Source organism: Schistocerca americana, chromosome 4 (genome assembly GCF_021461395.2).
Source record: "Schistocerca americana isolate TAMUIC-IGC-003095 chromosome 4, iqSchAmer2.1, whole genome shotgun sequence".
NCBI classification, from domain to species: domain Eukaryota; kingdom Metazoa; phylum Arthropoda; class Insecta; order Orthoptera; family Acrididae; genus Schistocerca; species Schistocerca americana.
Genome location: NC_060122.1, coordinates 222,676,118 through 222,689,188, shown reverse-complemented (window position 1 = coordinate 222,689,188; position 13,071 = coordinate 222,676,118). Strand labels below are relative to the sequence as shown.

Genomic DNA, 13,071 nt, shown 5'->3' with positions numbered 1-13,071 from the left:
AAATACAGTAGAAGAAGAATGGGTAGCTCTGAGGGATGAAGTAGTGAAGGCAGCAGAGGATTAAGTAGGTAAAAAGACGAGGGCTAATAGAAATCCTTGGGTAACAGAAGAAATATTGAATTTAATTGCTGAAAGGAGAAAATATAAAAATGCAGTAAATGAAGCAGGCAAAAAGGAATACAAACGTCTCAGAGATCGACAGGAAGTGCAAAATGGCTAAGCAGGGATGGCTAGAGGACAAATGTAACGATGTAGAGGCTTATCTCACTAGGGGTAAGATAGATATTGCCTACAGGAAAATTAAAGAGACCTTTGGAGAAAGGAGAACCACTTGCATGAATATCAAGAGCTCAGATGGAAACCCAGTTCTAAGCAAAGAAGGGAAAGCAGAAAGGTGGAAGAAGTATATAGAGGGTCTATACAAGGGCGATGTACTTGAGGACAATATTATGGAAATGGAAGAGGATGTAGATGAAGATGAAATGGGAGATATGATACTGCGTGAAGAGTTTGACAGAGCACTGAAAGACCTGAGTCGAAACAAGGCCCCCGGAGTAGACAACATTCCATTAGAACTACTGACAGCCTTGGGAGGGCTAGTCCTGACAAAACTCTACCATCTGGTGAGGAAGATGTATGAGACAGGCGAAATACCCTCAGACTTCAAGAAGAATATAATAATTCCAATCCCAAAGAAAGCAGGTGTTGACAGATGTGAAAACTACCAAACTATCAGTTTAATAAGTCACAGCTGCAAAGTACTAACGCGAATTCTTTACAGACGAATGGAAAAACTGATAGAAGCCGACCTAGGGGAAGATCAATATGGATTCCATAGAAATGTTGGAACATGTGAGGCAATACTAAGCTTACGACTTATCTTAGAAGAAAGATTAAGAAAAGGCAAACCTACGTTTCTAACATTTGTAGACTTAGAGAAAGCTTTTGACAACGTTAACTGGAATACTCTCTTTCAAATTCTGAAGGTGGCAGGGGTAAAATACAGGGAGCGAAAGGCTATTTACAATTTGTACAGAAACCAGATGGCAGTTATTAGAGTCAAGGGGCATGAAAGGGAAGCAGTGGTTGGGAAGGGAGTGAGACAGGGTTGTAGCCTCTCCCCGATGTTATTCAATCTGTATATTGAGCAAGCAGTAAAAGAAACAAAAGAAAAATTCGGAGTAGGTATTAAAATCCATGGAGAAGAAATAAAAACTTTGAGGTTAGCCGATGACATTGTAATTCTGTCAGAGACAGCAAAGGACTTGGAAGAGCAGTTGAACGGAATGGACAGTGTCTTGAAAGGAGGATATAAGATGAACATCAACAAAAGCAAAACGAGGATAATGGAATGTAGTCAAATTAAATCGGGTGATGCTGAGGGGATTAGATTAGGAAATGAGGCACTTAAAGTAGTAAAGGAGTTTTGCTATTTAGGGAGTAAAATAACTGATGATGGTCGAAGTAGAGAGGATATAAAATGTAGACTGGCAATGGCAAGGAAATCGTTTCTGAAGAAGAGAAATTTGTTAACATCGAGTATAGATTTAAGTGTCAGGAAGTCATTTCTGAAAGTATTTGTATGGAATGTAGCCATGTATGGAAGTGAAACATGGACGATAACCAGTTTGGACAAGAAGAGAATAGAAGCTTCCGAAATGTGGTGCTACAGAAGAATGCTGCAGATTAGGTGGGTAGATCATGTAACTAATGAGGAGGTATTGAATAGGATTGGGGAGAAGAGAAGTTTGTGGCACAACTTGACTAGAAGAAGGGATCGGTTGGTAGGACATGTTTTGAGGCATCAAGGGATCACAAATTTAGCATTGGAGGGCAGCGTGGAGGGTAAAAATCGTAGAGGGAGACCAAGAGATGAATACACTAAGCAGATTCAGAAGGATGTAGGTTGCAGTAGGTACTGGGAGATGAAGAAGCTTGCAAAGGATAGAGTAGCATGGAGAGCTGCATCAAACTAGTCTCAGGACTGAAGACCACAACAACAACAACAGGCAGATGTTTGCACTTTTATCAGATGATGTTGCGATGACAGATTTAGTTTTGAGTTTTATTCATGCAGGGGTTTTTATTGCTTGATCTAAGTGTTTGTCCTTTTTTTTGTGTTGGGGTCTGGCCTTTGGCCTGCGATTTTAGATGGGGTTTTTAGTGCGTTTCTTGGTGGTTGGCTTTTCCTTTTTTGTTTCTATGGTCGGCCAACCACTGTCACACTCTGTGTCTCTCTTGTCCTGTGCTGTGTCTTGTCATCTCCATTGTTTGTTTTTATTTCTTGTGGGGGTTTCAAGTTCATGGAAAAAGGGGCCGATGGCCCTAGTAGTCTGGTCCCTTCAATACCACAAACCAACCAACCAACCAAAATGCTGATTAGTTGGTCGTTCTGCCCCACAACCACAGCTGGGCAACGTTGTTAATTCCTGTTTGTACATCGAGTTGACACATCTTCCATTATGTGTCCTTATAGTATTGAGTTCAGACCAGTTCTTGCAGAACTCTTCAAAACTTGGTGGCCTGAATGTGTTTTGAGGCATATAAAGCTGTTCTGGGAGAGCACTGATCTGCCATATTTCTGCCCTTCTGTCAATAGCTTTCTCTCTAACTTTACAAATGCTATAAAAGTAGGTATTCTTTCATCAGCCTGTCTTCTAAGATTGGTTGTAAGACTAGTAAGAAATAGCAATGGATCTAAAACAGAGCATTGTGTCACTTTGCAATTTAAGGTCCCGCATTCAGATCACTCAGGTTCTCCAAATGAGATATTCAGCATTATAGTGTGCTTTTGGTGCTTTAAGTATGACTGAAGCCATGAACCAGCAGTACCACCTAAACCATAATGTTCTGCCTTTTTCAAAAGAATTTAATTTCATGGTTTACACAGTCAAAAGCTTTCGAGAGATCACAAAAAATACCTGCTGGAGGCACCATTGTTTTGGGGAGGGGGGATTTACAAAACTGTTTATCATTAAAAGTGAATATCACTTGTTTAGTTTAAAGACCAGCATGAAACACAAATTGACTTTTCCTAAGTATATTGTGGAAGTTGAGGTGATCAATAATCTATGAAGAATTTTTTGAGAGGATAATTAAAAGCGAGATGGGGCAATAGTTTGTAGCATTATTTTTATCACCTTCTTTAAAGAGAGGTGTTACTACAGCCAGTTTTAGTCTGTCAGGGACAACTCTTTATTGCAGAGATACGTTGAATATGTTGCATAAGACTATATTTATACAGTTATAACAGTACTTTACTACATTTTATTTTTCAAACAATGGAAACTCCAGGTGGGAATATGAACAATGTAAGAAAAGATGGATTGCTACTTACTGTAAAGGAGACATGTTACAGTTGCAGACAGGCACAATTAAAAGATGTTTAAATAGAGGTTTCAGCAAAAGAGACACACATACCATTCATATACACAGGCAAGTACACCCCATGCACAAATGACCTCCAACTCCGTCATCTTGGGTTGGAATGTAACTATCACATGGAATGCAAGCAGCAATGTGGGTTGGGTTGGGTTGTTGTGGGGGAGGAGACCAGACAGTGAGGTCACCGGTCTCATCGGATTAGGGAAAGACGGGGAAGGAAGTCGGTCGTGCTCTTTCAAAGGAACCATCGTGGCATTTGCCTGGTGCTATTTAGGGAAATCACGGAAAACCTAAATCAGGATGGCCAGATGCAGGATTGAACCATCGTCCTCCTGAATGTGAGAGCAGCAATGTGGAGGGGAAGGGGAGGGGATAGTAGTGTGCAGGTGAGGAGAGAGATGAACACTGTCTGGTGAAGTGCAGGGACTAGGGAGGGAGGGGGGGGGGGTGGCAAACATAGAGGGTGGGACACGAGAATGGGGAAGAGGCGATAGGACACAGAAGGGATTGAAACTTGGTGGAGGGTGTTGGGACAGTATGTTACCGTAGGTTGAGGCGGCCAGGATAACTCTGGGAGCATGGAATGTATGGTAAGGATAACTCCCATCTGTGCAGTTTAGAAAAGCTGCTGGTGGAGAAGAGGATCCAGATGGCTCGGGTAGTGAAACAGCCATTGAACTCATGCAATTTACGTTCATCTGCATGTTGTGCCACAAGGTGGTTTATTTTCCTCTTGGCCACAGTTTGGCTGAGGCCATTCATCCTGCTGCACAGCTCGTTGATAGTCATACCAACAAAAAAGCTCTGCAATGAGTGCAGCAGAGCTGGTAAACACCATGGCTGCTTTCACAGTTGGCCTGACCTCTGGTGGGGTAAAATAAACCTGTGATAGGACTGGAATAGGAAGTGCTGGATGGGTGGATTGGGCACGTTTATCCTATCCCATCAGGGGTCAGGCCACCTGTGAAAGCAGCCTTGTCATTTACCAGCTCTACTTCGACCACTGCATAACTTTTTATATTGATATGACTACCAACCAGCTGTCCACCAGGATGAATGGCCACTGCCAAACTCTGGCCAAGAGCAAAATAGGCCACCTGTGGCAGCTGAAAATAACATGCTTGATGTCAAAGGCTGCTTCACTACCTGATCCATCTGGATCAAACCCTCCACCGGCAGCTTTTCTGAACTGCACATCTGGGAGTTAACCTTACAACACATTCTGAGCTCCTGTAATCATCCCAGTGTCAACCTACACCGAACTAGATGACACAGAGGTTAGCACGCTGGACTTGCATTCGGGAGGATGACAGTTCAAACCCGCATCTGGCCATTTCGATTTGATTTAGGTTTTCCTTAAATTGCTTCATGCAAATGCCAGAATGGTTCCTTTGAAAAGGCATGGCTGACTTCCTTTCCCATCCTTCCCTCATCTGAAGGGACGAATGATTTCGCTGTTTGGTCCCCTCACCCAAATCAACCAACCATCAACCTATGGTAACATACTGGCCCCACCTCCTCCACCCAACAGTTTCCACCCCCTTTGTCCATTATCTCCTCCCCATTCTCATCTTCCACCCTCATTGTTTGCAGCTGTTTGCCAACGCACCCTCCTCCCCTCCCCCCACCACCACTCCCCCATCTTTTCCTGCTCCTCTCCTTTTTTGCTCCTTTGTTCCACACCTCCCTGCTCACCAACTCCTTGCACTGTGCCTGCTGGCATTCTAGTCCCTGCACATTCCGCCAGACAGTGTTCGTCTCACTCCCCACCCGTACACTACTATCTTTTCCCCTTCCCTCACCCCCTCCAGATTGCTGCTAGCATTCCAAGTGATGTGTCTTTTAATTGTGCCTGTCTACAACTTAACATGGCTCCTTTATGGTAATTAGCTATCTATCTTTTTCCTGCATTGTTGACCTTTTAATTTTTAATGACTTAATTATTCTTTCAATCTCATTTAATGTAACAAGAGGTAAGGATATCTGTATGGTTCTGTTGCTGATAGCTTTCTGTTAATAAGCCATTGCTTCATCTACAAATCCTTTACAGCTTGCCTTATCTACTGCTGTCAAAAAATGTTTGTTCCATATTTATGCAACCATTTCAGACTGCTTTATAGTATTTTCATCTTGTTTAATTTCTATCTGTGTCATGTTCCCTGCTTTTCTGTCAGTGTTTCACTTTATCACATTCCAAATTATTTTTATTTTGTTTTCTGACATCCAAATTTTGGATTGTATGCACACACTCTTAGATTTATTTATTACCTCCTTCAAGGTGCCACAGTACAGTTTGTAGTGCTGCTGTTTCATTGGGTCATTACAGGTTTTGAGAGAACTATATAGCAGCCTCTTTTTCTGCAGGATGTTTTTATTCCTACTGTGAGCCATGTCATCTTGTCAGTGGTAATACGGCTGTTACTCATTATTTTTTGGGCAAAGGTAGCTTCAAAGAGAGATGTAAATTCATTTTAAAATGTATTATACTTTTTATTTACATCTGTTTCACCGAAAGCTGGACTATCTGTTTCACCGAAAACTGGACTACAGTCTCTCTCTTGAAGGCTGTAGTTGAAATTTTAAGGGTCTCATCATTTACTATCCTAAGAGATTTATGAAATGCTAAGAACTGTTGCACAGTTTGACGTCAGTGAGTGTAACCATTGACCATCATGGTCAGAAGAGCCACACACACTAATACTGTTGACTCTTGACTTATCTATAAATATATTGTCAATGAAACAATACGAGAGAAGGAAAGTTGCTACTCACCATATAGCTGAGTCGCGATAGGCACAATAAACAGATTCACACAATCATAGCTTTTGGCCATTAAGGCCTTTGTCCACAGTAGACACACGTACACACACACACTCACGCAAATGCAACTTGCACACACGTCTGCAGTCTGTGTGTGTGTGTGTGTGTGTGTGTGTGTGTGTGTGTGTGTGTGTGTGTGTGTGTGTGTACTGCTAAAATGCTTGCAACTCTTTGATAATTTAAAGCTCATTTGTGAAATAGCCTCACTTACACAGAACTTTGCTTTTCACATCTAATATCTTGTGTCTGTAGAACATCATAATCTTCATTGCAGGCCACAGTGTTACAACCACCAGTTAGAATCAAATAATCATTTTTTACTCTTTCAGGGTCATAGCTTGCTATGACTTCTTGAATTTTAGTACTAGGTTTGATGATTCCACAAACCTCAGCAATGCTACAACTGTTTTCTACAGTTTTGGTCATACCTCTCCTGTGACTGACTGCAAAAATATGCACACATTTTGATACAGTTATTCATAACAGAATGTATATTTCTTTCAGAACTCTCATTTATAACTGCTGAAAATTTGGGCTGTAGCATACCAAAAGTCACTTTTTTCCAATAAGTTTCACCTTTTGGAACGTCAGCTGTAGTCACTTTAATACACTACTTAAGCTTCACTTCTAAGCCAGTTACTACAATATTGTTATTAGAAGGAAGTACATTAAATTTGTTCAAATTCAAATACCTTGTGGATAACATTTTAGTTCCTAATGCTTTATGTTTGTTGTTTACTGTCTTCCATTCTGATGATTACTTGTCTCTATCCTCTGGCAGTTCAGGCTGTCTTTTTCTTTACTTAGGCCACTGATTCCACATCATAAATTTGTGAATTCCCATTTGCACATCACACGTGATTCATTTTTAACTGCATCCTTGTAATACATTTTAGCAGTAAAATTGCATACACCTATACTCGCGGCCATCGTGTTTCACTTGTTACAGTTTTAAGTTATTTTTCACCAGTAGCACAGTTTAATAGTAATGGATCTCTCTCCTAGTTAATGTGCAGTAAGTAACATTTATTTACATTCACATTCAGCTGCCAGCCACAACACCAACTGTTGATCCTCCTTATGTTGTCCTGCATCTCACCTGATTATTGCGGCATTTCAGTCTCCCTGGGGTTGCAATCTTTCTGTTAACATCAGCATTGTCTGCGAAAAGACTCATGGATGTTTCAAAATTATCAACCAGATCATTTACTGCATAAACAATAACATGAGAAAGCAAAAGTTCTGTAATGCAAACCTCTGTTTCTAATTTTTCCAGTTTTAGGAATAACGGCAGCTCACATATATTTCTCTTTCGTTATCTACATAATTTTTCTTTGTGGGTGGGGAGAGTCATCAGTCTTTTGATTGGTTTGACACAGCCCACCACCATTTTCTCTCCTGTGCTTGCTTCTTCATCTCAGAGTAACACCTGCACCCTGCATCCTTAGTTATTTGTTGGATGCAGACCAGTCGCTGTCTTCCCCTACAGTTTTTACCCTCTACAGCTCCCTTTAGTACCATGGATGTTTTTATTAACTGATATCTTAATACATGTTGTATCATCTTGTCCCTTCACATCTGAAATGTAACATCCACTGTTCAAAGTGCCGTCAATGCGAACAAGAGGTGACCGAGAAGTGTAACCAATGACACCCCATACCATCACGCCGGGTGATACGCCAGTATGGCGATGACAAATACACGCTTCCAATGTGCGTTCACCATGATGTCGCCAAACACGGATGCAACCATCATGATGCTGTAAACAGAACCTGGATTCATTCGAAAAAATGAAGTTTTGCCATTCGTGCACCCAGGTTCGTTGTTGAGTACACCATCGCAGGTGCTCCTGTCTGTAATGCAGTGTCAAGGGTAACTGCAGCCATGGTCTCCGAGCTGACAGTCTATGCTGCTGCTGCAAACGCCGTCGAACTGTTCGTGCAGATGGTTGTTGTCTTGCAAACGTCCCCATCTGTTGACTCAGGGATCGAGACATGGCTGCACGATCCGTTACAGCCATGCAGATAAGATTCCTGTCATCTCGACTGCTAGTGATACGAGACCATTGGGATCCAGCATGGCATTCTGTATTACCCCCCTGAGCCCACCAATTCCATATTCTGCTAACAGTCATTGGATCTCGACCAACGCGAGCAGCAATGTCGCGATACGATACACTGCAATCACGATAGGCTACAATTCGACCTTTATCAAAGTTGGAAACGTGATGGTATGCATTTCTCCTCCTTACATGTGGCATCACAACAATGTTTCACCAGGCAACGCCGGCCAACTGCTGTTTGTGTTTGAGAAATCGGTTGGAAACTTTCCTCATGTCAGCACGTTGTAGGTGCCACCACCGGCGCTTACCTTGTGTGAATGCTCTGAAAAGCTAATCATTTGCATATGACAGCATGTTCTTCCTGTTCGTTAAATTTGCATCTGTAGCACATCATCTTCGTGGTGTAGCAATTTTAATGGCCAGTAGTGTATTTCTCAGGAATGCCCTTTTTGCTGTGCTAGTCTGGTTTTTATGTCCTCCTTGCTTCATCAGTTGGTGGTTACTTTGCTTCCAAGGTAGCAGAATTCCTTAACTTTGCCTACTTTGTGATCATCAATTTAAATGTTAAGTTTCCCACTATTCTCATTTCTGCTGCATATCACTGCTTTCATCTTTTTGTGGTTCACTCTCACTCCATATTCTGTATTCATTATACTGTTCATTCCATTCAACAGTTTGTGTAATTCTTCTTCCCTTTCACTGAAGATAGCAATGTGATCAGCGAATCATATCATTAATATCCTTCTATTCTGAATTTTAATCCCACTCTATAATCTTTCTTTTATTCCCATCATTGCTTCTTCAATGTATGACTGAACAGTTGGGGCGAATGGCTGCCCGGATATTCACTTACAAAGTTATTAAATTTCTTTTCATCCCAATGCACGCACAGAATTTGCTGAGAAGTGTTTTAAGCTTTTTTTTTCAGAAATGTTGAAGATTTCAGATTCTGAAATATCCCAAAATAGATTTACTTTCTGTATTATAGTTGACACATGTAATAAAAACAAGGGCATCGGCCATAGAATCAAAATAAAAAGAAAAATAATAGTTACCAAATAATGGTTGGACATCATTAGGATATTCTTCCAGAGCCAAAATGTCTACTGAAGAAACAGAAGAGGAGTTTAAATTATAGTAACATAATTCAGCTCTCTGGTATTAAAATACATCATGGCAGGGAAAAAAATTATTCAACTCTCGTTTTTATTCAACATTATTTCTTACAAGCACAAGAAACACATTAATTTTATTTCAGTCAAATGCTCATGATGAAATTTTCTGTATTTCTTCCAACTTTGACTGCACTTGTTCAACAAATTCAGGAAATCCTGGGTCAAGTATGCAGGATTTAATGAGAGAGTCAAGGCTTTTGTCTGCCTGTATACCTGAAACTGAAATAAATGCTTTATAATAAAGGTGTTTAGTAATAATGGCTTAAGTTATAAACCGTACTACAAGAGCTAGGAAGGCTTTACTTGCCAACAGCAGTAAATTGTGAACATAAGAAGACAGAGCTGCTCTTTGCAATCTGAAGATATTTTATCTCCATGAAAAGACAGGAAAATGAATAGTAACCAAAAATACTCAAATGGCCTAGAGACCTCAAAAAAAAAAAAAAAAAAAATATATATATATATATATATATATATATATCAGACATGGGATAGGAATTTCCACAGACCCATAGTGAAGATATGTGAAACTTCTCAGAATTCAGACAGACCACCGTAGATACATAGAGAGTATACCATGGTACAGATTTTTAGAAGCTGTAGCAGTTAATAGGGCACATTTTCTTATGTATACAAGTAATTTTTAACATTTATAGCTGCCGAATTATGATACTGGCTCCATATTTTCTCCTCCTCCTCCTCCTCCTCCTCTTCCTCCTCCTCTTTTTGCATTGGACAGAGGCACTTTGAAGAGGACTGCAATGACATAATGTACCTGGAACTTGATTAAACAGTAAGAAGAGAACAGTGTGGCAAATCCTATCCTGCTGTCAGGAGAAGAGGTCACACAAACTAGTGTCCTGCTACACCAATTGTTAACAAACAAATAAATCAGGTACAGTACACGTGTTTATTATTATGACTGTCATATCAAGTGCTCAAAATGATGAGTGGTGACATTAAGTATTGATACATGCTATGAAGTGATTGTGGACGGGCAGTACTACACATCGAATTTCATCTGGAATTACTGCAGCACCAGCCTATGTTATATGGCATTTCATGTCTTCAGGAGTTGTCAACTATTCCCTAAGTCCAATTAAAAATCTTTGTTATGAAATTGTTGATGATTGGTTTACATTTCTTCATCAGGACAAGCCGACATGTAAATCTGTTATTAAGTAGAACAGGAAACAACAATGCAGAAAACCAGTTCTAAAATAATTGTTATAATCATTAGAAAGATTGTTTAACATTCATATTGTTTTGTTGTAACATTTGTGGCTCTGCTTATCATCCTGATAAAGTCCATGGCACGATGTTCGGGTCCTGGCTTATGAATGTTAGAGGAGGTACTTATTCACAGTTTTAAGAAATCATGGTTTGTTTCCACTTCACATGAGGCAGACAATCAGCTTCATGTTTCAGCATCTTGCACTTTGCTAAAGAGTGTCTTTCACATGACAGTATTATAATCTGTTTTAGATATTAATTCAATTAAAAGTCACAGTTTTAAATTAAAGAGATGTACATGGCACATATTTAATTCACAGTATTGTACACAGCTCTAAAAACATAGACTGTGCCGGCCGCGGTGGCCGTGCAGTTCTGGCGCTGCAGTCCGGAACCGCGGGACTGCTACGGTCGCAGGTTCGAATCCTGCCTCGGGCATGGGTGTGTGTGATGTCCTTAGGTTAGTTAGGTTTAAGTAGTTCTAAGTTCTAGGGGACTTATGACCTAAGATGTTGAGTCCCATAGTGCTCAGAGCCATTTGAACATAGACTGTTCTGCCCCAGTTCCAAACAAAGACTTGCTTACTCCAGTTCCAAACCAACACTGCTCTACTTGAAAACAAATCAAAGACTGTCTAACACATTTTGTGAGAAACTTGAGCAATATATTTTACAACATGAAAATCTAGATCTCTTCAGAACCAGCAATTAAGCAAATTAAATCTTGTGCATATTTTTCTGCATACTTGAGTTAACATTTACCAAAAAATATAACTCTGGATAAAACTAATTTTATTGAAGTAAAGTTTACGAGGCACATCACATTGCTAAAATGACAAATAACTTATAATTTCTTCCATGTGACTGATTTTTATAAAAAAAAAATAACAGTTCTATATTTAATGGATAGTGGAATGTTATGGGAGATTTTCATAATTAAATATTGCAAAATGTGAAATATGTGCCAGTTATGGTTAAATGAAACAAATGGAATTTGTAGGCTAACTAACTTCTTTAAATTCGGAGATAAAAATGGAGTTCTGGAACATAAAAAAATTAAATTTAAATAATTATTCCTGTACAATTCATTGATTTTTTATTTATTTATTTATTTATTGTTCCGTGGGACCACATTTAGGAGAAGTCTCCATGGTCATGGAATGAGTCAATACATGAAATTATAACACGATTGTAGAAACAGATAAAATGAAATATAAGAAACATATTCAGGCAACAAGTCGTTAGTTTAAATAAAGAAAATCAAGAATGTAACACTGGAATTTGCTTAATTTTTTATCTCTTCCAGGAGCTCCTCGACAGAATAGAAGGAGTGAGCCATGAGGAAACTCTTCAGTTTAGACTTAAAAGTGTTTGGGCTACTGCTAAGATTTTTGAGTTCTTGTGGTAGCTTATTGAAAATGGATGCAGCAGAATACTGCACTCCTTTCTGCACAAGAGTCAAGGAAGTGCATTCCACATGCAGATTTGATTTCTGCCTAGTATTAACCGAGTGAAAGCTGCTAACTCTTGGGAATAAGCTAATATTGCTAACAACAAACGACATTAAAGAAAATACATACTGTGAGGGCAATGTCAAAATTCCCAGACTATTGAATAGGGATCGACAAGAGGTTTTCGAACTTACACCATACATAGCTCGAACAGCCCGTTTTTGAGCCAAAAATACCCTTTTTGAATCAGAAGAATTACCCCAAAAAATAATACCATATGACATAAGCGTATGAAAATATGCGAAGTATACTACTTTTCGTGTTGAAATGTCACTTATTTCAGATACTGTTCTAATGGTAAATAAAGCGGCATTTAGTTTCTGAACAAGATCCTGAACATGGGCTTTCCACAACAGCTTACTATCTATCCGTACGCCTAGGAACTTGAACTGTTCCGTCTCGCTTATAACATGCCCATTCTGTCTGATTAAAATGTCAGTTCTTGTTGAATTGTGGGTTAGAAACTGTAAAAACTGAGTCTTACTGTGATTTAGCATCAAATTATTTTCCACAAGCCACGAACTTATATCATGAACTACATTATTTGATAATGTTTCAATATTACACACAAGATCCTTCACTACCAAGGTGGTGTCATCAGCAAACAGAAATATTTTTGAATCACCTGTAATACTAGAAGGCATATCATTTACATAAATAAGAAACAGCAGTGGCCCCAGCACCGACCCTTGGGGAACGCCCCATTTAACAGTGCCCCATTGGGACTGAACATCATTACCACTCTCAATATTGCGGAGGATTACCTTCTGCTTTCTGTTCTTAAAGTAAGAGGCGAACCAATTGTAAGCTACTCCCCTTACTCCATAATGTTCCAACTTCTGCAGTAATATTTTGTGGTCAACACAGTCAAAAGCCTTCGTTAAATC

General features: G+C 39.6%; 1 protein-coding gene across 1 annotated transcript in view; it reads right to left on the bottom strand.

Moving 5' to 3' along the window:
* Positions 1-9,532: 9,532 nt before the first annotated feature.
* LOC124613361 overlaps positions 9,533-13,071 on the bottom strand; it is a 74,793-nt gene continuing 71,254 nt past the window's right edge. Inside the window, exon 6 of the mRNA XM_047142059.1 lies at positions 9,533-9,660. Within this exon, the coding sequence (XP_046998015.1) occupies positions 9,533-9,660 (128 nt within the window). The remainder of the gene's footprint in view (positions 9,661-13,071) is intronic.